Raw genomic sequence first — 27464 nt, forward strand, 5'->3', positions numbered from 1 at the left:
CTGAGAGGGTGTAGAACCACTTTTAGTGTACAGTTTAGAAGTGACAACAGAGGAGTACCTACATATAAATGGCGTGGACGGTGTGATTTCATCGATCATTACTTTATCCATCGAGTTCGAACCTTCACCCGTTAATAGTTTGGTTTCACATAAAACGTCCGTCCACGCGAGTGGTGTAAATCATTTTCGCACATACCGGCCGGCCGTGCACACAAATCTTATCTGGAAATAACTGAAGAATAAATAAACAACGTGGTGACGTAGGGTAGGTGTGTGTTGCCGAATTGTGTTTCATTCAGATTTTTTTTATTGTACAAATGTGGTAGGAGGATAATTGTGTTTGCCCCGTAATTTACCCCGGAACTGGATGTACCTATTTATTCTGCACTTGGATATGGTTTGGGGCGATGATAACAATCGTTCGTTTACGTGATGTTGTGAAATTATATATGTAGTGTAGAGAGTGTAGATACTGAAAGTATAAGCGAGCAGGCGCAAAGCAAGAAACATATGATTTGAATGAATGAAAATGTGTTAATCTCTTTAAAAAAAATTTCGTTTAATTCTGCTCAATTTGTACAGGTTGCGAAAAACACAATCCACCGGCATGAACCGCGACAGTACCTTCGGCCAGAACAAAGCTGCCAGTCCGATTCTGAAGGCATCGCTGCTGTCGCGATTAACTTTCTGGTGGCTGTGGGATCTTTTCCGGGCAGGAGAGCGGAAAGCAATCACCGAAGATTCCCTGTACGCTACCGTGCCGAATCTCAAAAGTCAACCCCTGTGGGAGCGAATTGACCGACTATGGAGGGACGAGCTAAAACGGGCTCGCCCCAGTCTGGTGCGGGCCATATTCCGGGCCTACGGAAAAACCGTGATCGTTTGGGCTTTCCTGCTGTCCATTGTTGAGACAGCTATCCGCTTGGGTCAGCCCTATTTGCTCGGCCTGGTGGTGTCTTACTTTACCCAAGGTCAGACAGAAATTAGTAAACGAGAAGCATGCTACTATGCTGCTGGAGTCATTCTTTGCTCACTGATTCCGCCGTTTACGTTTAATCCGTACTATTTGTTAATGTTTAGGCTTGGCACTAGTACCCGCATTAGTTGTTCCTGTTTGATATATAATAAGGTAAGAAAGTTTATTGGCACAATAAACATAGGTTGGATTTTTAACATTACATCCACTTCCAGTTACTGAAATTAACCAAATCCGTAGCCGCAAACGATGGTCTAACGGGGAAAATCATGAATCTACTGTCCAGCGATGTAGGAATTTTGGATGATACTTTCTACACACTACACGATCTCTGGAAGCCTCTGCTAGAATGTGTCCTGGTAGGATTCCTAATTTACCGAGAGCTTGGAAGTGCAGGTCTTCTCGGGATGATACTTATACTCAGTGTTATTCCACTTCAAGGTACTTTGCCTTGCTACACAATACGGGACACTAATTTTAACAAAAATCACGTTTCAGCTTGGAACAGTAACCGGGCGGCGGCGTGCGCCGAGAAAGCCTCCAAACGGACGGACAGTCGGGTTCGATTCATGAACGAAATCATCCAGGGCATACAGGTGATCAAGATGTACGCGTGGGAAAGTTCTTTTGCCAAGCTGGTTCGGAACATTCGTCGCAAAGAGATTGACGCCATCCGCGGGGAAGCGTACGTCAACGGGACGACGATGGCATTCAACGTGCTGTCCCACGTGGCCGTTTTCGTTAGTTTGGTTAGCTTCAGCTACGGCGGTAATGCCATCACTGCTCGAAAAGTGTTTACTGCGATCGGTTACTTCGATACACTGAAGGAGTCTATGTTGTTCTTTTTGCCAATGGCGATTACGACCAGCATTCGGGGGTTTGTTTCTGCCAAAAGAATACAGGAATTTCTACTAATGCCAGAGGGAAAGATGAAGTCAGCGGAAGTTGCCTTTGATCATGGTGGAGAAAAGGAAGAAGTGGAAACTTTATTGACCACCGGGCGGATTGTCGACGTGAATAGTGCGAATAAAGGGGTCTTTTTGGATGGTGTTACCGCTCACTGGACTGTAAATGAAGAGGAGTCAAATGTTGGAGTGACTGCGGTTTCGACGTCTGTCGAGAGAGGTAAATTGTGCGTCGTGATTGGACCTGTAGGGTCAGGAAAGTCATCACTGTTACAAGTTATACTGGGAGAGTTGCAGGTAGATGAAGGATCAGTACAGGTCAATGGCACTTTAAGTTATGCCGCGCAAGAACCTTGGCTCTTCGAAGACAGCATTCGTAATAATATTCTCTTCACAGAAGAGTATGACGAACGGCGGTATTTGGAAGTGGTAAGAATATGTGCCTTGGAGCGAGACTTCCAGCTGTGGCCACATGGAGACCAGACGATAGTTGGAGAGCGGGGCATAAGCCTTAGCGGAGGACAGAAAGCGAGAGTCAACTTGGCGCGTGCTGTCTACAGGAAAAGCGATATCTACCTGTTGGATGATCCACTTTCGGCTGTCGATTCTCACGTCGGAAAACACATCTATGAAATGTGCATTCGTGATTTCCTGGCCGACAAAGTATGCATTCTGGTCACCCATCAATTACAGTATTTGAAAAATGTTGAACATGTTATACTAATGCAAAATGGCTTGGTTGAGAACCAAGGTACATTCCGGCAGATAAGCAAAAACAACTTGGATGCCATTTTGACTCTGACTCCAGATGAATGTTCATCCGAAAATAAGTTTGATCGAGAGTTTCAGAAATTTACCGCTCACAGTGAACAAATGAATTTGGGCCAACGAAAACAAGAATCCGAGAAGGAGAACCAGGAACAGGGAACCGTCAATATGTCAGTATACATGACCTACATCCGGGCAATCGACAGCTTTGGCTTAACCTTAGGGTTGTTGATGGTGATGGTATTAGCTTTAGTTGCATTAAGTTCCGTCGACTACTTCATCGCCATGTGGGTTAACTGGGAGGAATCTGTTGCTCTACAAGTCAGCGCACCGGAACCAGCACACCACAACGTAAGTCTTGATGTACAAATCGAAATCAATCACAGCGAAGCAAGACAACATTACATCCTAACTTACGTTATTTTGGTTGTCCTCTACGTGTATTTGGTCTTCCAACGAACATTTTCTTTCTATAATGTTTGCCTGCGGATTTCGATGAACTTGCACGATCGGATGTTCCGCGGAATAACTCGTGCCACTATGCAATTTTTCAACAACAATCCTTCCGGACGAATTCTCAACCGATTTGCCGGCGATATTGGAACTATCGATTCCCATTTACCACAAACGCTTCTCGATTGTTTACTGGTAAGCTTGGAAAATCCCCAATCAATTTGTAGGCCCAAAGGCTAAAACATCGTCATCTTTTTCCATTTCCAGATGGTTTTCAGTTTAATCTCCTCGATAACGCTGATTATGACGGTAAGCTATTGGTTTTTGCTGCCAACGGTGCTAGGATCTCTGATTATGTACTACTGCCGGACTGTCTACCTTCGAACGTCACGCGTTGTGAAACGTATCGAAGCAGCGAATCGATCACCGATCTACTCGCACACAAGTGCCACTCTGCAGGGTCTGTCGACTATTCGGGCTTTCGAAGCGCAAGCAATGCTCAGCAAAGAGTTCAAAGCGTACATGGATCTCAACACCTCGGCTTGGGACATTTACAACGTAACCTCGACGGCGTTTGGCTTTTGGTTGGATATGATACGGGTCATATACATTGCCGTCGTAACAATGAGCTTCCTGTAACCGATGGTTACAAGTTTTTGTATTGTCTCCGCCAATTTAGTATGCTATTTCAAACTGCTCGAAAACGCCCCTTCCTAAGTCCACCCCCGAGCAAACTGTCGACAGTTGGAGTGATAGCTCTCCAAGTCTGCGGACGGAGAGATGATTCCGAGAGGAAAGTTTGCTCCGATGTGGATAGCGAGTACCCATCGCTGGGCGAGCTGTCATCTGTGTGGGTTATAGCGTTCCACGTCTTATAGACGGATCGGTAACTCAGACGGGACGGCTCGACCAAATGGAACACAAGCATCGTATGGGTTATAACATTCCATGTCTGCGGACGGAACGGTAACTCACGGTGGGTAGCTTCATTAATACAACCACGAATACTCGCAACAGTATGGGTGATAACCATCCAAGCCTGCGGGCGGACGGATCACTCATACATAGCCGTGTTCAGAGGTATCGAAAATACAACTAAGGCATTCAATACCACAGGGGGATACTGCCGAGGGAATTGTTACCAAAAACGGCCTATTGTTTGAAATCGGAAAGCTTTTGAAAGCCCGATTACAAACATAGAGAAGCTTTAAAAGGCTCAACGCAAATATTCAAACTTAATTCGATCTCGAAAATCTAACGAAGTTAGAGGTGCGCGCGGTGAGTCGTAATAAAAGTTTTTTTAAATTTATTGTGAGTTGTTGTATTGTTGTTTAATTGTGCAACGAGAAAGTGTTTAGTTTAAAGTGGAATAGGTAATTGTCCATTGTAAAAGAATAGAGCTAAGTGTGGTGTACAAGAATAGCTAATTGTCAAGAATAATTTTAATTGTAGTTCTACGAGATAACACCCACAAAAGGGAAACTAAAGTGAACCCAAATCATAGAAACAAAAGGTAAATTAAGTTTAAAAATGTGAAAGTTGTTGCTGGTGTACATAAACCTAAGTTTATGGTTAATGAGATACTGTATCTGATACCCTCCGACAGGGCCTAGAGGGCCTTTTTGTTCTCGGTTCTATTCCACAGTTCGACGGAGTGCAGCGGTTAATCGCCTCCGTATTGATCGTCAGTGGCGGCAAGGGCCGGTTACGTCTACCATCGGCGCCGTTCGACGTTATTCAGACCACCCGCGACCAGGGAGATCGACCCGTGCGTCCACGGGCTATTGAAGCCAGCTTCGAGAACCATTCGGGGGCCTGGACAGGCCTAGCACGTCGGTGGAATCATCGCCGAATGGAGAGGAGCATCGTGTAAAACAGAAACCAACTTAGTGGTACACCAGCAAAGTCAAAAGCGCAAGTACAGTAGAATAAGAATTATAGGGCCCAGGGAAAGAATAAAACGGTACCGTAAATTGTTAAACCAGTCTTTGCCACAAAAAGCAACATTATCCACAATTTTACATCCGGTTTGCTATTCGTCTTTCCGAACTCAAAAAGGAGTGGTTAGTCCTCGTCGTTGAGTTTTCATTCGCAATTTTGATTGGTTATCTGGTTGGTCCTCGACAGCATCAGGTCAAGTGGTTACATTTTCCCTCTGGTAAGATTAACACCCATGATTAATGGTTTATTTCGGCATCTGCTGTGTACGAGTGAAGTTACGTGCTTGTATTAATTTAGCCCCGAGACACACACCCTATTTCCCATCTGCATTTCCCTTCCCCAACCGCTGAGCAGTTAGAGGCTAACAAATTGGCGCCCAACATACAAAACCCCACAGATTTGAAACTATTTTTCAAACCCCCGGAAGGAGAGGGTAGAAATCAGGTCCCTGATTAGATTTAGTTCGTCCTTCAAACGAATTCCCAAGTTTTAAAAATGGATATTGAATTTGATATTCAATATAAGAATCTACTCGTCCATCATTTGGAGAGAGATGAAATTGAATACGAGCTTCAAATTAGAGGAATCGAGTTCACAGTAGAAGAAAATCGATCGGCAGTTACTAGAAGGCTGAAAGAGAGGGTAAAGGCAGATAAAACGAATAGTTGTGTGGATTTAGATTTTAATCGGTTAAATACTACGGTGGATGATGAAATTTCGATAATCGACAAAAAAGTGAAGCAAATTAAAGAGTTTCTTTCCCGTAAGAAGAAGTATGAGGGCATACGTACAGCATTGAAAACGCGGCTTGTACATTGTTTTGCACGAGTGAAAAGGCTCACAGATTTTACTGATAACGAAGAAGATCTCAAAGATATTGATACTCTAGAAACGTGTATTCGCGGCGCGTATAACAATTTCTTTTCCATATTGTCGGTAGAAGGTCAGCAAGAGATCGAAAACCAAATTAATGAATCCATGGCGAATTTAGCAATCAATCCGTTAGATCCAAATAGTGCTCGAAGATCGTCGTCGTCGAGCCACGGTGATGAGATTCCGTTTGTCACACCTGGAAGACACATGAGAAGACAATTAACATCGATAGAAAACCCAGTTAATAATTTGAATAGGATTCCCAATCAGAATATGTTTTCAACGTACATGCAAGCAGGTGCATATCCGTGGATGTTTGGCCCACCACAAATGCAAATGTGGGCGGCTCAAAAGATGTTGCATTTTAATTCAATTGAAGATTTAACGTCAAGAGTTGAGTCCCTGGAAGGTCGTGGTAGGAAGCAAAGTTCGGCAAAAGAAAGAGTACGATACGTTTCCCCGCGTAGAAATCGTAGTTATTCGCGTCGACGTGCGGCTAGAGAATCAACCGATTCGGAATCGGGGTGGTCATCGGATAAATCGCGTCGCGGAACAAAAGAGAAGAAAGATACTCGTCGGTCGAGACAAGGTAGGCCAGTATCAGACTGGAGATTACGATACGATGGCGCGGACAACGGACAATCGTTGATGAAGTTTATAAGAGAAGTTGAATTCTATGCTAAATCAGAGAAAATGGCGAATAAGGAACTGTTTCGGTCGGCTATACACTTATTTTCCGGTCCCGCGAAAATGTGGTTCATGACAGGAGTGGAAAACGGCGATTTCACTTCCTGGGAAGAACTTAAAGAGGAACTTAAACGCGAATTTCTAAGCCCAGACCACGATCATATGTGTGAAATACGCGCGGTTGCTCGAAAACAAGGCCCTCGCGAACGATTTCAGGATTATTACCTGGATATGCAAACTCGATTTAACTCCCTCACGAAACCCTTAACCGAACGGAAAAAATTCGACATCGTGTTCCGAAATATGCGCGCGGATTATAAAGGCCACGTGGTTTCGACCGAGATTGACAATCTCGCAGATCTTAAACGGTTCGGTAGACGGTTGGATGCAACATACTGGTATAAATACCAGGCATCGGCGAACGACAATGTCCCTCGCGGAAAAACGGCCCAAGTGAACGAGGTTCACACCGGGGCAAAACCGAAATACAATCGTAAACCGGATGATTATCAAAAAACGCGTAATTTTTATAACTCGAAAACACGGTCTCGTAGTTCGGATGAAGAAACAAAAACCGATAGCAGAAACGAAAAATACGATAGGGAGCGACCAGACTCTGAAGGACTCAATGTATTGCTTGATACTTACCGACCGCCTAGAGAAGGTTATTGTTTTAACTGTCGGCTGAAGGGTCACCACGCTCGTGACTGCCGCAGACCGAAACACAAATATTGCACTAGGTGTGGTTTTCACAATGTAGACACTGCCACGTGTCCATACTGTGAAAAAAACGCGCCGAAGACTGTCCCCGAGGGCAGACCAGTCGAGCGTGTGTAAAGCCCCTCAACACACACGAACAGGTGGATGCTCTACAATCTTTGGGATTGGACAGAGTAGAACCTGAAGATTATCTCCATTCATCTCAAAACGAATTAAATGAAATGCTCGTCTACTTAGAAAATGACGATAGACCTTTTGTAGAAGTCACTATTTTCGGAAATGTGCTAGTGGGTCTCCTAGATAGCGGAGCCCACCTGAGTATCCTAGGAATGGGATCAGAAAATTTTATAAAAAAATGTAAATTGAAATTGTTTCCGTCAGAAGTGTCGTTAAAAACGGCCAACGGACAAAGATTAGAAGTTTGTGGAACTGTTTACTTACCGGTCACATTTAATGGCGTGACTAAAATTGTCGAAACACTAATTGTACCTTCACTGAAAAGGCGAATACTTTTGGGAATGAATTTTTGGAATTCATTCAAAATTAAACCCACCATAGCTAACACTAGTGTAGAAAATTTAGAGGCAGAAGACGAGGAAAATATGCGGGAGACTACCGATGATTCCGAGTCTCGTCTTAATGAACAGCAGAAAGCCAAACTGGAAATGGTTAAAATAAAATTTAAAATAGCTGAAGGAGAACATTTGGATACCACTACATTAATTAGTCATCGAATTGAGCTCACAGAAGAGGCTAAAAAGCTACCTCCGGCTCGAATTAACCCGTTTCCTACGTCTCCGTCGAGGCAGGAACAGATAAACGCCGAATTAGATAACATGTTGCATGCAAAAATTATTGAAAAATCCTATAGCGATTGGGCATTGCGTCTTGTACCTGTCGACAAGCCAGATGGCACGGTGCGTCTGTGCCTAGACGCGAGAAAATTAAACGAACGAACCATTCGAGATTCGTATCCGTTACCCCATGCCGATAGAATATTAAGTAGACTAGGGGCGGCAGAATTTATAACTACTATCGATTTATCGAAAGCTTTCTTACAAATTCCTTTGCACCCCAGATCGCGTAAATACACCGCATTTTCCGTGTTAGGCCGTGGACTCTATCAGTTCACCCGAATGCCCTTCGGATTGGTTAACAGTCCGGCAACGCTGTCGCGGCTGATGGACCGTGTGCTAGGAGGAGGAGAGTTAGAACCAAACGTATTCGTTTATCTCGATGACATTATAATTGTCAGCGATACGTTTGAAGAACATTTGGCTTTATTGGAAGAAGTAGCAGCCAGATTAAAAGGTGCTAATCTGTCCATAAATATTAATAAATCCCGCTTCTGTGTACCGGAAGTCCCATATTTAGGGTACATCTTGAGTCGAGGAGGTCTAAGACCAAACCCCGATAGGGTCTCGGCTATCGTTAATTACGAACGGCCCACCTCACTGAGGGCTTTGCGAAGATTTTTGGGTATGTGTAATTACTACAGGAGATTCCTGGCCAACTATAGTGAGATTACACAGCCGTTAACTAACTTGTTGCGGAACAAACCTAAGTCGATCCACTGGAACGACCAGGCCGAAGCCGCATTTATAAATATCAAAAATCTTCTTATAAGTGCCCCGGTATTAACCAATCCAGACTTTAAACTTCCGTTTGCGATCCACTGCGATGCTAGCGATGGCGCAATAGCAGGCGTGTTAACGCAAACGCACGAGGGAGTGGAGAAACCTGTCGCTTTTTACTCACAAAAGTTGACATCCACTCAACAAAGGTATTTTGCGACTGAGAAGGAGGGCTTAGCCGTTCTCAGGTCGATAGAAAAATTCCGGTGTTACCTGGAAGGCACCAAGTTTACGGTATACACCGATGCCTCTGCTTTAACGTACATAATGCGAAGCAGCTGGCGAACCTCTTCTCGTTTATGTCGGTGGAGCATTGATCTCCAGCGCCACGACATGGAAATAATACACAGAAAAGGCTCTGATAACATTGTAGCGGACGCGTTGTCCAGGTCCGTAGAAGAATGTGAGGTAAAATCCGGATGGTATGCTGAAATGATAGAAAAAGTTAAAAATTGTCCCGAAAAATATAAAGATTTTAAAATAGAGAAAAATATTCTCAAAAAGTTAGTTTCCTCCCCTGATGAAATTTTGGATTACCGCTTTTCATGGAAAACGTGTATTCCCGAAGTCATGAGAAAAAGAATTTTAGTTGAAGAGCACGATGATAGCCTTCATTTAGGAGCCGAGAAAACCTTGGCAAAAGTAAGAAAAAAATATTTCTGGCCGAAGATGGCCCACGATGTAAAAGAATATATAAGAAAATGTACTGTATGTAAACAAAATAAGCCGTGCAACCGAGCACAGCTACCTGAACCAGGAAAGCAACGGCTTACAACTAAACCCTTTCAAATTATTGCGCTAGATTATATTCAATCACTCCCTAGAAGCAAGAACGGTAACGCACACCTGTTGGTTATAATGGATCTGTTCTCAAAGTGGAGTCTGCTAGTACCGGTAAAACGAATAGCAGCTCCACAGGTAGTAAAAATATTAGAAGAGGCATGGTTTAGAAGGTACTCGGTACCAGAATTTCTGATTTCGGATAATGCCACAACGTTTCTTTCCAAAGAATTCAAAGCACTTCTTTCAAAATATGGGGTTCAACACTGGGCCACTTCCCGGCATCACAGCCAGGCCAACCCAGTTGAAAGGTTGAACCGCACCATAAATTCTTGTATTCAATCCTATGTAAAAATAAACCAAAAAGAATGGGATAGTCGCATTTCTGAAATAGAATATTGTTTAAATAATTCTCCACATAGTGCAAGTGGATTCTCCCCCTATCGGATTCTGTTCGGACACGAAATCATAAGTAAAGCAGAAGAACACCGAATGGATAGGGACGAGAGAGATTTGTCTGAAGAGGAAAGAATGGAAAGGAAAAGGGAAATCGATAAAACTATTTATTCCATAGTACAGAAAAATTTAAGAAAAGCGCATGAAAAAGTTATAAATACCTACCATTTACGATCGAAGAACGTTGCACCGGTCTACAGTGTCGGTCAGCGGGTCTTCAAAAGAAATTTCCGTCAGTCGTCGGCCGCCGAGGGATACAACTCCAAGCTGGATGCCCTGTATCTTCCGTGCACGGTTCTAGCAAGAGTCGGTACAAGTTCGTATGAACTGGCCGACGAAGCAGGGAAACCCATTGGGGTATTTTCTGTAGCCGATCTGAAGCCCGAATGATAAACAGCGACATTCTTCTAGCCTTCAAAACTGGTGGCAGTGAAATAGAAAACTGATACTGCGGACGTCTCTGCAAAAACACTGACCGTAAGAGAGTACACATGAGGATCCCGCTAACACTTTTGATAATTGATGCTTTTTCATAGCCTTGGTTTACCGTAGACACTTCCGATCGTCTCCTTCAAATGAAATTTTCCTGATCAGCAGAAACCCACGCGAACGAAGAAGCAATTCAACACCGATTAATGTAGGGAGAAATTCTGCGACTTTGAGCGCTCCAGGAGAAATTCCTTTTAACGACACAATCGAAGACGCCGTCTTGATAAACCGCAGAATATTTCGCGAAATTTCGGTATATTTTTGTAGAGAAAAAAAAAAAACACGAGAAATCAAGCGATTATCACTAGTTCCGTAGAAAAACGTGCAAATGAAACTCAGATGAAAATTTTTGACAATTCTCCACACGTAGGTGTAGTAGTGAAATGAGATCTCTGAGTTCTCTTTAGACTTCCATGCAGATTGCAGATAAGTAGAAAGATAGAACGAGGGTCACAAAGTCCGTAACCAGATAGTACTGGAATTGAATTTATGAAAATAAACTAATTACCAGTAAACACTGTCTGAGATAAAGAGGTGAGAATTTGTCAAATATTAAAAGTCTAGAGAGAGAGGAGGGGTCGATGGGGCATTGTAACCGATGGTTACAAGTTTTTGTATTGTCTCCGCCAATTTAGTATGCTATTTCAAACTGCTCGAAAACGCCCCTTCCTAAGTCCACCCCCGAGCAAACTGTCGACAGTTGGAGTGATAGCTCTCCAAGTCTGCGGACGGAGAGATGATTCCGAGAGGAAAGTTTGCTCCGATGTGGATAGCGAGTACCCATCGCTGGGCGAGCTGTCATCTGTGTGGGTTATAGCGTTCCACGTCTTATAGACGGATCGGTAACTCAGACGGGACGGCTCGACCAAATGGAACACAAGCATCGTATGGGTTATAACATTCCATGTCTGCGGACGGAACGGTAACTCACGGTGGGTAGCTTCATTAATACAACCACGAATACTCGCAACAGTATGGGTGATAACCATCCAAGCCTGCGGGCGGACGGATCACTCATACATAGCCGTGTTCAGAGGTATCGAAAATACAACTAAGGCATTCAATACCACAGGGGGATACTGCCGAGGGAATTGTTACCAAAAACGGCCTATTGTTTGAAATCGGAAAGCTTTTGAAAGCCCGATTACAAACATAGAGAAGCTTTAAAAGGCTCAACGCAAATATTCAAACTTAATTCGATCTCGAAAATCTAACGAAGTTAGAGGTGCGCGCGGTGAGTCGTAATAAAAGTTTTTTTAAATTTATTGTGAGTTGTTGTATTGTTGTTTAATTGTGCAACGAGAAAGTGTTTAGTTTAAAGTGGAATAGGTAATTGTCCATTGTAAAAGAATAGAGCTAAGTGTGGTGTACAAGAATAGCTAATTGTCAAGAATAATTTTAATTGTAGTTCTACGAGATAACACCCACAAAAGGGAAACTAAAGTGAACCCAAATCATAGAAACAAAAGGTAAATTAAGTTTAAAAATGTGAAAGTTGTTGCTGGTGTACATAAACCTAAGTTTATGGTTAATGAGATACTGTATCTGATACCCTCCGACAGGGCCTAGAGGGCCTTTTTGTTCTCGGTTCTATTCCACAGTTCGACGGAGTGCAGCGGTTAATCGCCTCCGTATTGATCGTCAGTGGCGGCAAGGGCCGGTTACGTCTACCATCGGCGCCGTTCGACGTTATTCAGACCACCCGCGACCAGGGAGATCGACCCGTGCGTCCACGGGCTATTGAAGCCAGCTTCGAGAACCATTCGGGGGCCTGGACAGGCCTAGCACGTCGGTGGAATCATCGCCGAATGGAGAGGAGCATCGTGTAAAACAGAAACCAACTTAGTGGTACACCAGCAAAGTCAAAAGCGCAAGTACAGTAGAATAAGAATTATAGGGCCCAGGGAAAGAATAAAACGGTACCGTAAATTGTTAAACCAGTCTTTGCCACAAAAAGCAACATTATCCACAATTTTACATCCGGTTTGCTATTCGTCTTTCCGAACTCAAAAAGGAGTGGTTAGTCCTCGTCGTTGAGTTTTCATTCGCAATTTTGATTGGTTATCTGGTTGGTCCTCGACAGCATCAGGTCAAGTGGTTACATTTTCCCTCTGGTAAGATTAACACCCATGATTAATGGTTTATTTCGGCATCTGCTGTGTACGAGTGAAGTTACGTGCTTGTATTAATTTAGCCCCGAGACACACACCCTATTTCCCATCTGCATTTCCCTTCCCCAACCGCTGAGCAGTTAGAGGCTAACATTCCTGATTGGACAACAGGATGTGCCCGGTGGCAGTATCGGGCTGGCACTTACGCAAATTATCGGTTTGATGAGCCTTTGCCAGTGGGGAGTGAGGCAAACAGCAGAGCTGGAAAACCAGATGATCTCGGTGGAACGCGTTCATGAGTATGCAAATTTGAAAGCCGAGCCAACGACGGAAATAACCTCAGCGAGTAAACCGTCTAAGCATTGGCCTGAAAAGGGCGAGATAAAATTCAGTGACGTCAATCTTAGCTACTCCGACAATGGAGACAAGGTTCTGAAAGATTTGAACTTTTTGGTGCGGCCACAGGAGAAAATTGGAATCGTTGGTAGAACCGGAGCTGGCAAGTCTTCGTTGATTCAAGCAATTTTTCGACTGTCTCCGTACGATGGTAAAATTGAAATCGACGGGCTGGATTCGAAGGCGCTTGATTTGCAGGTTTTGCGGAGCAACATTTCAATCATTCCGCAAGATCCGGTTCTATTTTCAGGAACCCTGCGACTCAATTTGGATCCGTTCGAGGAAAAAAGCGATAAAGACCTGTGGAATGCGTTGGAGGAGGTCGAGTTGAAAGAGGTAGTTTTGGCCATGCCTGATCAATTAGAGTGCAAAATGGCGGATGGTGGAAGTAACTTTAGTATGGGCCAAAGACAGCTCGTCTGTCTGGCGAGGGCAATCCTTAAAAAGAACAGAATACTGGTGTTGGATGAAGCCACCGCGAACGTCGACCCACAGTGAGTTATCTCAACGTTGAAAAAATGTGTTTTGTGTTAAGGTTTGATTTTTTTTGCAGGACGGACAAACTAATACAGACTACGATCAGAAATAAATTTGCCGAATGTACGGTACTAACTATAGCTCATCGACTGCACACGGTTATGGATAGTGATCGGGTGCTGGTCATGGATGCTGGACGAGTTGTGGAGTTCGATCATCCACACAAACTTCTGAGCAACACTAGTGGGCATCTACGGAAACTAGTCGACCAAACGGGAGCTTCCATGGCTGCTTCACTCATACGGATAGCGGAGGAAAATCACAAAAAGATTAAATAAGATCGGGATCGGAGAAGCCAAACCAGTTGTGGTGAATGTACCTGAGTATAAATGTAAATTGAAACCATGATTCATTTACTGTGAATAGTAAAATCGAATACAAAAAGGAGATCAAATAATAAACAAATAAATCAACTTTATCCTGGCATTCGAAACTATTGAGAGTTCATGTTGTCTTTCAATGATGATTCAGAAAATAGCATTTTAAAGTGAAGCATTGAACGTCGCTATCGGTACCCGTCCGCCACTTTATCTTCGTTTTGGTACACCTGTCAAACATTCGTTATCAATGAGTATGTCTAGATAAAACTCCATCCGGTTCATTTCGATATCCGGGATGTCTGTAGTTTCGTAAATTTTAAAAAATATAAATGCGATGAAGAATTAGAATTATGAAGAAGGATTGAAACGATTCATGTTTCGTACCATCAAGCGATACAAGGAAACCGGTTCTTGAAAAATACTCCAAATGCCTGGCTGTAAAAGCACTGTGAGGATACAGGAAGTCATCAAACGAGTAAGAGAGCAAAACCAGATTGGTCTGACGTAAGGTGACCAAGGAACTGTAAATTTGGCAGTAAACCAAGAGTACAGTAATGTTCCGATTTTATCAGCCCCATGTTTAATTTTGGGCTGACAAAATCGGGAATTTTTTTTTTAAATTTTTTTTCAAAATTCAGCAAGGTTCACAATTTTCATATTATTGGGATATTTCCAAAATTTGCTATGAAACAAACTACAAACGACACGGTTATATAAAGAGGCGAGATAGGGTTTATAAACGAAATGAAAAAAAAAACGACGGCCATCTTGGATTTGGTCGCCATGTTGGATTTTATTAAAAAATCGCCGTTTTCGCCATGATCCCCCAACCGATTTTAATTTTAAGATTACCATCGAAAAGCTGAGAAAAAATGCTATAAGGAACATTCATCAAATTATATGTGTAGTGGCGTTAAATAAACCTAATAATTTATTATCTGAATCAAGGTTTACAACTCTCATATAATGGAATAGCTTGCTACAGAAAATTAATTGTTTTATTTAGTTAATGCCATTGCACACCTAACTTGATGAATGTTTTTTACAGCATTTTTTCTCAGCTTTCCGATGGTGGTCTTACAATTAAAATCGGTTGGGCGAATTATGACGAAAACGGCGATTTTTTGATAAAATCCAACATGACGGCCAAATCCAAGATGGCCGCCAATAATTTTTTTACTCCATTTGAAAGCCCTGTTCTTCTTCTTTACAAAACTGGGCCATTTGTTAGTTGTTTCATGGCAAATTTATGAAATATCATATGATATAGATCTCAAGGTTTGCTCAAAATTCAGCTTTTTTTGAACCTGTTAGACCACTTGGCGAACGAGGGGCCACTATTTAGAGGTGTCAAAAGGGTAACTTTTATTTTTCAACCATTTTCAATCAATTAAGCGCAGAAGTTCTAATATTTGAAGACCTCGTGTCAGCAGTGTCCTCGTTTCAGCGAGAATAACTCAACTATAGAACTTTTACTATGAAAATACCCTAATTTTTACCTCGAATTACTCGCAAGAAGGCATCATTTTATTCAAAAACTCTCCCCAAAGAATCAGAATAGTTTCAAGGAGACTGAAAAGTATTATAAATCATGTTTAAAAGCACAAAAGTTAAACAAAATTTATAGGCTGACAAAATCCGGGGTAGCCAAATTCGGGAGCTGACAAAATCGGAACATTACTGTATTTTAAAAGATGATCTTCGGTTGATTACATTCAAAAAACAACGTGTTCGCGGTTTGACTGAAAACTAGAAGGTTCCAAGAGTCGAAAGATGCCGGCAGTGGAACTTTTTTCCTAGTGTCTTTTGTTTTCATTTACCATTTATATTTCTTCAGCACTTTTGTTCGTGTGAATATTCGCCTTAATCTAAAACTGTCAAAAGTTAGTCATCGTTTACTATAATGAAAATAAAAAAAATATTTTTTTTGTGTTAGGAAATATAGACATAGTTTCTTTGGCAAAGTTTTAAACAATACAAAAACAAGCAACTTTGCTGAAGAAATAAAATTTCTATCTTTAACGAGTGCTGAACTATAGGGCTTATTCTATAAAACTTCTTTAAAATTGGTTTTTCATACTTAGCTTTTCTTAGTCGCATTTTACAAGATTACAATGTTCTAGGCAATTATCGAAGCACTCAAAATACACGTTTTTGCAGAAGACCGCAAATCTCTTGGACCTTTACTTGCTACGTTATCGCATATTCAAGCTTTAATTTTCCATAGCTTCTCGGTTGTATCTCGGTGAACCGGCATCCAAACCCAGACGTAATTTTTACCAGACTGGCTGAGCACAGACGAGGAAGAACTCCGCAGGTAGCTCACCATGAGGTCTTCTAATACAACCGGCTTCCCCCTGAAGTCAACTCAACACCAGACACATTCCAACGTATTATCGATAGCATGGTGGCCGGTATCCTTGGAGCCTTACTTGAACGACGTCCTCATCACTGATCGCACTACACAGGAGCATGATCGAAGCCGTTTGGCACTCCCTCAGATCGAGTTCTTGGACCTATCGTGGACAGGGATGGTATTCGACCTGACGCTTCGAAAACTGAAGCCTCCACCAAGATGTCAAGCAGCTCTGTTCCTACCTATCTGTCCACATGGAGCAATCAAACGCAACTACATGGCCCCGTTTCTGACAGTCCAATGAAACCGGTCTTGGGTCATGTTCCGATTAATGAAGTAGCAGTGGACAAAGCTTCATCCACACCAACGCCGAAGCCGCAGAAATCACATCTGTCTAGGGCTATTCGATTTCCTAGATCTAGTTGACCTCTAGTTATTTTTCCCTAGTCCTCGCATCAAGTTAACTTTATAAAATAAAGCCGCCCAGTTAGCTTCGAGGTACGATCCTGGTCTAACAAGCCAGTCGTCGTGTGTTCGAATCTCGGGTAGTCGGTGCTTGCTAGATAGAGTCAGTAGGATCGTTGCTCTGGCTCCGTAATTTTCCTGTATTCTAACAGCCGGCTGCGAAGTTTGTCGATAAAAAAGGGTAATGTCTAAAGACGGTATAAACCCAAGGCTTTGCTTTTTTTTTTATAAAATAAAAAGCGGCAGAAGCGGTAGCCCCCTCGCAGAAATCACATCTGTCTAGGTCTATTCGTTCGACCTCTAGTTAGTTTTCCCTAGTCCTGGTATCGAATTAACTTTTGGAAAATATAAAGCGGCAAAGCCGCTTTTTGCGACTTTCAAACTAAATAGGCGGCGGTCTTTTGTTTCAGTATTTATAGGTTATGTTAGAGCGGGGCTAGTTTTCAAATAAAGTTTACATAGCAATTAATAACAGCAGTTAAATTACTATTGTTGTGTGCCTTCTTCTTGAGTACTCTTAGGATTCGCCAAAACCAAAAGCAGTGTAGCGAATTGAGCGATAAATCAACGATGCCTACTCACACGCAAGAGAGTATGAGAAGCATAGCATTCAACGCTTACACTTACGCTTATAAAAGAAACAGCCGCCCTTGATGTGTGCAGACATTCTGCTACCCACACACACTCGCGGACGCACAATCTCATACCGTCTTTCTGCATAACTTATTCGCGAGTCAAAAAACTTATTGCTCAATCAGCTGCCCGTGAAGCTAGTGGCGCACTGGAATACAAATTTTGCATTACTTATTCCTTTCTTTATCATCTTCGCTTTCGATTCTACTCAAGGGCGAGAGTGCGAACCCTCGCGAGTAATCGATATTACCAGCTCGGGCTTCAACGACCAACGAGAGCGACGACTGTAGCTGTTAGCTAAAACACAGTCGCAAAAACTCGTTGCAGTGCTTGAATAAATAAAAGCGAGAGTCCAAAAGGGATGCTTATGCCGGCGACTTTGTTAAAATGAGTACTCGTGTATGAAGAAATTAGACCACACGAGTGTGGGCTTCGCAACACTGTTCCGAAAGCCAAGCCTGGACGCTACACTCCGTTTCAAAGATTAAGCTTTTGTTTTTATACAACAGACATCGCAGCCAGCCGATCAAAGTTGATAATTACGCTTCTAATAGTAACATTCACGAAATCAGACATATTTTCATAAAAAAGTAAATATTTTGACTTAATGGCAAAATGTACAAAAAAAATATAATCTGCGACATTATAGATGACCTAGATTCCTGGATGATTGAAGGCGTAGTCGGGCTACGGATATTTGATTCATCCAAAAGAATCGTTTCTGTTTAGATTTTTGCTATACATATGCGTATTATTTATTAACTATATATTGGTATTCTATAAGAAGCATCATTAGGATAATATAAAATTTTGCACAAAGGATTGATAATGAGTGACCTGAGAATAATTCCATCCTTAAATAGAACGGTTTTGATTCTGCTAAGTTTCGCTCATCAAAGTAGATTCTGCAGCCTTGCGGTTACGGACCTCCTAATATTACATTCGGGTTTGTCGTACATTCGTGCTGGTATTACATTCGGGCATGTGTTACATTCGGGCTAGTTGCTTTCGGGCTTGTGGTTTTCGGGCTAGTGGTATTCGGACTAATGTTATAGAATCCTTTCCCCCACACATACATACAGTTGATGGTGTAAATAGGTACGTCAACAGGGAAATCGATTTTGTTTTGCCGAAAACTGTACATGTGCGACGTCGTTAGCGCTGAGAAATTTCATTAAATTCGGAGAGAATCGAAACAAGGGCTGCTCTGCAGCTGCACAGACACTCCTACGTCCTACCGATATGGTAATCTGTTGAATAATTTGCGTAGTAAATTCAAGTTGCCGTCGACGCCGGTTTGGGCACATTTCAATAAAAATTCGTCTCCGTCGAAACGCTTTGTTTTCGCACAAAACCGTTCAGTATCAGGCTCAGGCCGCCTGAGGCATCACAAGCGCGCACATGGCTGCCGCGTTGGATGGAACCAGTTTGGCGAAATATATTGCCGGTATCTTATCAGAGCCGTGCGCATTAGTTACGATTGCTTTTCGAATTGAACATATCCCGAACCGACCACGGCTCAGCTACACGCGGTCGACACGGTGGCGCGAAAAGTTTCGCGTAGAGATTTTCGTATTTGTTCGATGAGCGCGTTAGGGTGTGCGTGTCGCTATTGTGTGGTTAGTAATTTTCGAACAAAACTCCTGCGTCGTTCGTTTTCATCAATTCTATAGACGGATTGCTTAGAAGAACCACCCTAGCAGTGTGATCAATCAACCAGTGCTGTATATCTATCCCGAATCGATTTCGAAGGTTGAACAGTTTAACTGTTTCGTTAAATGGTGTAATTCGCGAGGACGGGTTCATTCACCACGACCGACCCAAGCTCGGCGATGATTTATGAGATTGTATGTAGAGCGATAAATGAAGAAGCCGGGCGGTCGTTCAGTCGAGTGTGAGAAGGCAGCAGATAGGACGCTGTGGCGTCCGCAGTAAATTTGCGTTGTCGCAAAGAACTCCATCAATAAACATCAAGTGGAGACTTTATCAGTCTGTCAGCTGTTGCTCGAGATGTGTTGATATTTATAGTGGTCCAAAGAAGGCATCCAGTTTAGTAACATTTAGATTCGGAAGGTTCAGCAACATCGGGAGGTTCGTCGACGTCAGCGACGATTTTTCAACCTTGTGCCGTCGTGGGAGCTTAAGATAAGATAAAGGTGTGTTCCTTGTACAAGTTTGCACGTACATCAAGTGATTGTTTGGACCTTCCTGCCGTTCTACTGAAAAATTTGGACAAAATAGAAAAAGTTTTTGTATTTCATCGATGTGCATAACAAACGTCTGATATCCGAAAGTGAATTTATCCGTCAACTTCAGTGCATTTTCGCATTCCTCGCTCCCAGTATGACGCCATAACACAAGTCAGGAAAGGTTTTCGTCGGTTTCGGTCAGTTCGGGAGGAAAAAGCCGGCACAAACCAGCTTGAAGCAACAAAAAAATAATTGCACAAACATAAAAGGCAGCATAAAAAGCGCTCTCGTTTTCGAGACCGAATAAAGAGGAAAATAGTACGGGTGATCTCTCTAGTTCTCTTTTCTCTCTCGCTTCCCACTAAAAATCGCATCGCGTCCGCATGGTGTGCGAAGAAAAACATGAAACATTGCGGCAAACGGAAATCAGAGAGCGGCCTTTCCATCATGCTTTTGTTATGCTACAGCAGGAGGGACGGCGTCGCTCTCGTCTTTGTGACGCGCGTACGGAGCGAATCAGTCATTGTGGAGTCATCGCTCGTCGGGGAAAGACCTCGAGGTTTTAGTTTGTCGTCGATCTGTTTGTTTCGTCTGTCTGAGGCCGCCGCGACCGACTCACATGCTGATGGGTTGAGGGGCAGACAGCTGTTTTCTTTCTACGTTCGATTGTGTAAGTGCAAAACGAGACGAAAAAAATGGCAAAGTGAACTGCAGACATCTGTGTCAGCTGGTGACGCTGAGACCTACGGCATAGAGCAAAGTAACGGAAAGTTGAAGCCAAGCAATCTGTGAAATTTGTGTGTGCTTCTATTTTCTACCGGATCTACAACGGGACTTGACCACTAATAGGTTCGATCGATCATCGTAATGTTGCGAAATCATGTGTCAGCCAATCACTGTAGTGATGACCCTCTCTTTTCCATTCAGATGCTACATAAAGTGGGTGAAGCGGACGTACGATAAACCGGTTCGATCTGCTGCTGTTGTTGGCAATGAGCGAACAAATAATCAATGGTTGCTTGAATGTGTGTTTTTCGCGTAGTTCCGCTCTTTTTGCGGTTGTTGGCTGTCATTCGCGAGTGATGCTATTTATACCGTTTTAGAATAAAGTGGAAAACAAATTACATACCACAATAGCTCACGCCCATCCGTTAATCCCCGTTTTTGTTCAAGACGAACAATGTAATTCCCCCCTCTCCATTCAACGAGCTGTACTTACATGGTGAATTCCTATCTATCTATTACTCCCGCAGGTCAAAAACCTAGCATCGATACACAAGATGAACCGAGACAAAGAATTCAGCCAGAACAAAACCGAAAATCCAATCCGGAATGCATCCTTCCTGTCGCGACGTACCTTCTGGTGGTTAAAAGAAATTTTCCGTGCCGGCCAGAGAAATGAAATCACCGAGGATTTCCTGTACGCAACCTTGCCGGAACACCAGAGTCAACGGCTTTCGGACAAATTCGAGCGGCTGTGGGCGGACGAATTGCAGCGGCCACATCCCAGTTTGATGCGGTTGTTCTATCGCGCTTTCTGCAAAGCAACCCTACTTTGGGGTTTGTTATATTCAATAGTCGAAACGACCAACCGCGTGGCTCAACCACTTTTGCTGGGTGGTCTGGTTTCCTACTTCTCTCCGGGTCAAACAGAGATTAGCAAAGCACAAGCATACTACTACGCTGCCGGTGTAATCGGCTGTTCATTGTTTCCAGTACTTACATTCCATCCATTCATACTGTACATCCTCGAAGTTGGTATGAAACTTCGCATCGGTAGTTCCTGTCTGATTTATAGCAAGGTGAGGTGCTTATCTGACAGGCTGCCACCTGTCGAGTGGCAGCTCTGCTTTGATAACGGACAAAAATTACTACCTCGTTGCTAACTGAAGTGCGTTTTCCGTTTTTCCAGTGTATGAAGCTTAGCAAATCGGCCACCAACACAGATGGCCTAAGTGGAAAAATCATCAACCTGCTATCGAACGATGTCAGCAAGTTCGATGTTGCTCTCGCTTTCGTGCACGATCTCTGGAAGGGCCCATCCGAGTGTCTTCTATTAGGTTACTTTATCTACCTCGAGATCGGCTATTCCGGTCTACTTGGAATGGCGTTCCTTCTCAGCTTTATCCCACTACAAGGTAGGTCCCAGTCAATTTCATTCTTTTCCCCATGGATAATAGTTTATGACTTTCACTTTCACTTTTAGCATGGATCGGCAAAAAAACCGCCACCTACCGCATGAGGGCGGCCAAACGAACCGACCTGCGGGTGCGTTTCATGAACGAAATCATACAGGGCATTCAGGTGATCAAGATGTACACCTGGGAGAGCTCGTTTGCCAAAATGATCAACCAGATACGGCGCAAGGAGATCAATGCGATTCGCGGCGGGGCCTACATTCGGGCTACGTTGACCTCGTTCTTCGTGATTTCACGGGTTTCGATATTTCTCAGCTTGCTGTCCTACCTGTACGCCGGGAATTTTATTACGGCACGGAAAGTGTTTATCGTGTCCAGCTTCTACAACATCCTGAACGAATCCATGGTACACTTTTGGCCTTTGGCGATAACCTTCTGTGCCGAAGGGTATATTTCGATGAAACGGATACAAGACTATTTACTGACGGCGGAAGGAAAACCGAAAATTCCCGTCACATCGACCGAATCGGGTGCAATCAAAGCCAAAGGTACAGTTTTGATAGAGGATGAAGAGAAGCGGGTCAAAAGCAATGGAAAGACTCAGGAGGAAGAGGTAGAACGCTTGCTGTTGGCCCGAAGAGTCGTGAATGCTTCCAGTGAAAAGAAAGGCATCGTAATGGAAAACGTTACGGCAAAATGGGTCATGAGTGAAGAAGATTCCAGCGTGGGATTGTCTTCGGTAACGGCAACTATCGACGAGGGCCAACTGTGTGCTGTAATTGGTGCCGTCGGATCGGGAAAATCGACGCTGCTCCAGGTTATACTGGGAGAACTGGAAGTTGATGAGGGTTTGGTGCAAGTCAATGGAACAATCAGTTATGCAGCCCAGGAACCTTGGCTTTTCGAAGGAAGTATCCGAAATAACATAACATTCATCGAAGACTACGATGAACAGAGGTACTTGGAAGTGGTCAGGGTGTGTGCGCTCGAGCGTGATTTCGAGCTGTTTCCGCATGGGGATCAGACGATCGTTGGCGAGCGAGGCATCAGTCTTAGTGGCGGTCAAAAGGCAAGAGTCAATCTAGCTCGGGCCGTGTATAAGAAGAGCGATATCTATTTATTGGATGATCCGCTATCCGCGGTGGATACACACGTCGGCAAACACATTTTTGATCTGTGCATCCGCGAGTTTTTAGCCGATAAGGTATGCGTTTTGGTGACGCATCAATTGCAGTATTTGAAGGATGTCCAGCATGTGCTGTTAATGGACGTCGGCACGGTCGAATTGGAAGGGCCCTATCGAGAGATTAAGAGAACTCGACTCGATTCTCTCTCGACGCCAACCCCGGAGGAGACCACAGGCGAAAATAAGTTCGAACAAGACTTCCAAAAACTGACAGCACACAGTGCAAAGGTGGATCTAAACATGGAAAAACAGGAAGAAGAAAAGGAATCTCAAGGTGAAGGAAAAGTTGACTTTTCCGTCTATAAAACCTATTTCACAGCGATTGATAGTACTCTGTGGATATTGTTTATCGCGCTGCTGATTGTCCTGGCGCAGGTTGCGATGAGCAGCGTGGATTATTTCGTGGCTCAGTGGGTGAACTGGGAGGAATCCCTTGGACCACAAACAGTCGTACTTAAGGATAACCATAACCAAACTGATGAGACTCCACTGGATTACAACGTATCAATGGCGGCACAAACGGATCCAATCCACGATGAAGAACGACAGACGTACATTAAGACGTATGCCATTCTGTTAGGTGCGTTCGTATATTTGATCGTGCAGCGAACGTTCTCATTCTACCATGCATGTTTACGAATCTCGATGAAACTCCATGATAAAATGTTTCGCGGACTCACTCGTGCTACAATGCACTTTTTCAATACCAACCCATCCGGTCGAGTGCTGAATCGTTTTTCCAAGGATATTGGAACAATCGACACCAGCCTGCCAATGTCATTAGCCGAGTGTTTGGTCGTAAGTACTTCCCTGAAAACATAAATTAGATGCTCACCTAACATCACCTTCCTTTTTTACTTACAGTTTGCACTGGAAATACTAGCCGTAGTGTCACTGGTTTCAATCGTTAACTATTGGTTTCTGCTACCAACGGCCATCATCGCAACATTGATGTTCTTCATCCGAAAGATTTACCTCAACAGTTCGCGGGCAGTGAAGCGCATCGAATCGGTCAACCGCTCGCCAATTTTCACGCACACAAATGCTACCCTACAGGGACTGTCTACGGTTCGTGCCTTCCAGGCCCAAGACGCACTAACCAAGGAATTCAACGAACAGATGGACGTCAATACCTCGGCTTTTTACATTTTCATTACCACCACCAGAGCGTTCGCCCTTTGGCTGGATTTGGTGTGCGTTATCTACGTGGCAGTGGTTACACTGAGCTTCCTACTGTGGGGTCAGGACACGCTGGGAGGTAGCGTTGGTCTGGCCATAACGCAGACCATCAGCTTGATAGGGATGTGTCAGTGGGGTATGAGACAATCGGCGGAATTGGAAAATCAAATGGTTTCGGTGGAAAGAGTGAGCGAGTATACGAATTTACCGCCGGAACCTCCGCTGGAGACCGCACCAAAATACAGGCCACAGAAAAGTTGGCCCGAAGAGGGTGTTATTAAGTTTATCAACGTGGATCTTAGCTATTCGGATGACGGAGAGAAGGTGCTCAAGGATTTAAGCTTTGCCATTCAGTCGAACGAAAAAATTGGAATCGTCGGAAGAACTGGTGCCGGGAAGTCTTCGCTCATTCAGGCCTTGTTTCGGTTAGCACCCTACGATGGAACGATCGAAATCGATGGCATCAATACGAAGACACTCGGGTTGAAGGATCTGCGAAGCAAAATATCGATTATTCCACAGGATCCAATACTGTTCTATGGCACGTTGAGAAGTAATTTAGATCCGTTCGAGGAAAAAAGTGACGAAGAACTGTGGAGTGCGCTGGATCAAGTGGAATTGAAAGAGGCCGTGTCCTCCTTCACCGGTGGCTTGGAATGTAAAATGTCCGACGGTGGCAGTAACTTTAGTATGGGTCAGCGTCAGCTGGTTTGCCTAGCAAGAGCAATTCTCAGAAGGAATAAAATTCTAGTTCTTGATGAAGCTACCGCGAATGTTGATCCAGAGTAAGTAAAACTTTTTCATGTTAGGCATAGTATCAAGCTAAAGTAAATGTTTCATTGTAGGACGGATAAACTGATTCAAACTACAATTCGCACCAAATTCGCAGACTGCACAGTATTAACCATAGCACATCGCTTACACACGGTTATGGACAGTGACCGGGTGCTGGTAATGGACGCCGGACGAGTCGTCGAATTTGGTCACCCATACAAACTGCTGCATGGAGGCGGTGGCTATCTGCGCAGGCTGGTGGAACAAACTGGCGTAGCAACGGCTGCCTCATTAATGCGAATTGCTGATGAAAACCACAAAAAACTCGAAATGTAGCCAACCATAGACCAGTAGAAAGAAATGCACCTCAGCAAAGAAGAAAAGAAAACCACTTACAGGAACTGCCTCATGTAGCTAGGTAGCTTTTAGGGACAAAAGTGCTTAAACATTTTTATGAAATTTAATCGATAGATTTTTACATCCTAGACTACTTATTTACTAATAGAATAATCAGCAACTAAATGATTTTCTGACTTTTGTTTTTTTCGTACTTCCCTCACCGGTGCGTTTCCACCCAGAAAGTAAAACAAAAATTAGCGATGCGGGAGGAAGCCAACAAGTTTGATTAATTTTGGTCTCTTTTCTCAGTCGTCAGTGATTGCTGTCGGCGTTCAGTCGCAAAGCTGCGTGGATGGCGTATGAATGCGGAATTAAATCCAGTCCGCACCGTAAAGTTTCATATTTCTTTGCCTTTTTTTTGGTGATTTTTTTTTCTAAAACGAACTCGCTCCTACGATTGAGTACACAAACAATGTGCTATTTTTAGGCTATAATATCATTTAAATGCGAAACATGACACCGAATGGTGACGTACATTTATTTTGTTTCATTATTGGTTTGCCGGCACTTATCATGGGTGTAATTTGGTACTGTAGCGGAGCGTATTGAAGATAGCGCCTGTGTATATTATAGTCACCCTCAACATCATCTAACATTCGTTTGCACTGAAACGATTGGCATTGGAAACAACATATTCTATAGATAGTTGGGTGCGTTCATGATTCATCATACCGAACTGGTAAGCTTGTTCGGCATAACAAAAACCTTTCGGTCAATACGTTTTACTAAAAATCATTTTACGGTCAGCAACTAATGCAACATTTAGAATACAGTGAGAATTATTCTTATCTCAACATAAAAAAAGCAAACTACGAGAGATGCTTTACTTTTATTCGTAATCGCGTTATTTTGGTTTTGGCGATAAAATTATTCTATTGCGTTTTACTAACTTCGTTGCGATCACGTTAACGCAGGCATTCTCTGATATGTACCGGCTAACGGACGCTAAGCACTCAACACGAGGCCCAAAGTGCCCGGCAGGCGCGCCGGCGACTAAAACACGGGCGTAGTTCAGGTAACGCAACTAAACCTGAATCACTACTACGCGGCCCAGCGCCCAGCAACTGTTGTACCAAGCAGTTACTGAGTCGTTGACGCACATTGACATTACCTCGGACCTATACCGCATCCCTGCCGGAAACGGTAACTGGGTCTCGGATAGGTCCGAGACGGCGCCTATATGAATGACAAGGAGGTTCCCGGTTCAAGAGGTTGTGTCAACCGCAGACGAGGGATTTGCGGTTGCCAAAGTGGGTGGAGTGTTCTACTGCACTGCCCATAAATGCATAACAGTCCTATATGACTTTTCACCACTTTTGAGATAAACCTGAGAATCATCTTTAAATTAACTATTCTTTCGTTATTTCAAACAAAAAAGTTATGTTTGTTCCCAAGATGTTGAAAAAAATATCAAATGTCAGTCCCTAATTACAAATAAACGCATAACAGTCACAGTAGTAAAAATATATCAATAAGCATCTGTTTTTTGGAAATGCCTAGACCGATTGGACTGCAGCAACTACTAAACGGAAGATTTTATGGCCTAGTAGAACACTGTTGAGGAGAGTTTGGATCGGATGTACGATTCCGAAGTTACAGTGGGAACATGTTCCGGAATATATGGGACTTGAACATAGAAGCGTTTTGAATCACAACAAACCCATCATGTGACACCTATAAATACACGGATTTGTAAATCTAGACTATTGGTAGTCGTATAAAGTGTTCAAGATGTCATTGGCCACATCTAAACATGTCTTTGAATGTTCCAGATACCTCTACATGGATTAGTTTCAGAATTTACCTAAAATACAACATGTGACATCTCTAAGTCAGTGATCGAAATTGCAAAACTGGTTTGAAATAGTTCATTTGTTGTTACACATACTGTCCACGATCAGATTGGTCATACTCGGACACGTTCTGGGAGTGTTCCGGACACACAGGAAAGCGACAAGCTTCTGAGTCAAACAAACCCCATCAAGCGACTTCACTATAAACTCAAGATAACAAATTACAATAAAAAGGAGAAAAGGCCTGGAAGAGATTTGAGTCAAAAAGGACCTTTTGAACAATTGAATTAACGCAAGGCAACGCAA

At 43.3% G+C, this 27464-nt stretch overlaps 3 protein-coding genes across 3 annotated transcripts in view; 2 read left to right on the top strand and 1 right to left on the bottom strand.

The window, feature by feature from the left end:
- Positions 1–27464, bottom strand: part of LOC128745208 (uncharacterized) — a 308635-nt gene that overhangs the window by 258716 nt on the left and 22455 nt on the right. The gene's annotated exons all lie outside the window — the stretch shown is intronic.
- On the top strand, positions 120–14108 carry LOC128745228 (probable multidrug resistance-associated protein lethal(2)03659). Its single transcript, XM_053842259.1, has 7 exons — positions 120–269; positions 583–1129; positions 1192–1417; positions 1475–3297; positions 3370–3737; positions 12940–13683; positions 13743–14108. The coding sequence occupies exons 2-7, from the start codon at positions 608–610 to the stop codon at positions 14002–14004; spliced, it is 3945 nt and encodes a 1314-aa protein (XP_053698234.1). The 5' UTR covers positions 120–269; positions 583–607; the 3' UTR covers positions 14005–14108.
- Positions 20272–25302, top strand: LOC128735259 (ATP-binding cassette sub-family C member 4). Its single transcript, XM_053829757.1, has 6 exons — positions 20272–20359; positions 20943–21491; positions 21602–21827; positions 21896–23811; positions 23878–24977; positions 25038–25302. Exons 2-6 carry the CDS (start codon positions 20970–20972, stop codon positions 25300–25302), a joined length of 4029 nt encoding a protein of 1342 aa, XP_053685732.1. The 5' UTR covers positions 20272–20359; positions 20943–20969.

The sequence above is a fragment of the Sabethes cyaneus genome, chromosome 1 (genome assembly GCF_943734655.1).
Source record: "Sabethes cyaneus chromosome 1, idSabCyanKW18_F2, whole genome shotgun sequence".
Taxonomy (NCBI): Eukaryota; Metazoa; Arthropoda; class Insecta; order Diptera; family Culicidae; genus Sabethes; species Sabethes cyaneus.

What these genes read in the sequence shown, in the direction of transcription:
- LOC128745228 (XM_053842259.1), top strand. Translation starts at nt 608, where the DNA reads ATGAACCGCGACAGTACCTTCGGCCAGAACAAAGCTGCCAGTCCGATT. An exon ending in CCTGTTTGATATATAATAAG is followed by an intron (nt 1,130 to 1,191) that starts GTAAGAAAGTTT and finishes ATCCACTTCCAG; the next exon opens with TTACTGAAATTAACCAAATC. An exon ending in CAGTGTTATTCCACTTCAAG is followed by an intron (nt 1,418 to 1,474) that starts GTACTTTGCCTT and finishes ATCACGTTTCAG; the next exon opens with CTTGGAACAGTAACCGGGCG.
- LOC128735259 (XM_053829757.1), top strand. Translation starts at nt 20,970, where the DNA reads ATGAACCGAGACAAAGAATTCAGCCAGAACAAAACCGAAAATCCAATC. An exon ending in CAGCTTTATCCCACTACAAG is followed by an intron (nt 21,828 to 21,895) that starts GTAGGTCCCAGT and finishes TTTCACTTTTAG; the next exon opens with CATGGATCGGCAAAAAAACC. An exon ending in ACCGCGAATGTTGATCCAGA is followed by an intron (nt 24,978 to 25,037) that starts GTAAGTAAAACT and finishes GTTTCATTGTAG; the next exon opens with GACGGATAAACTGATTCAAA.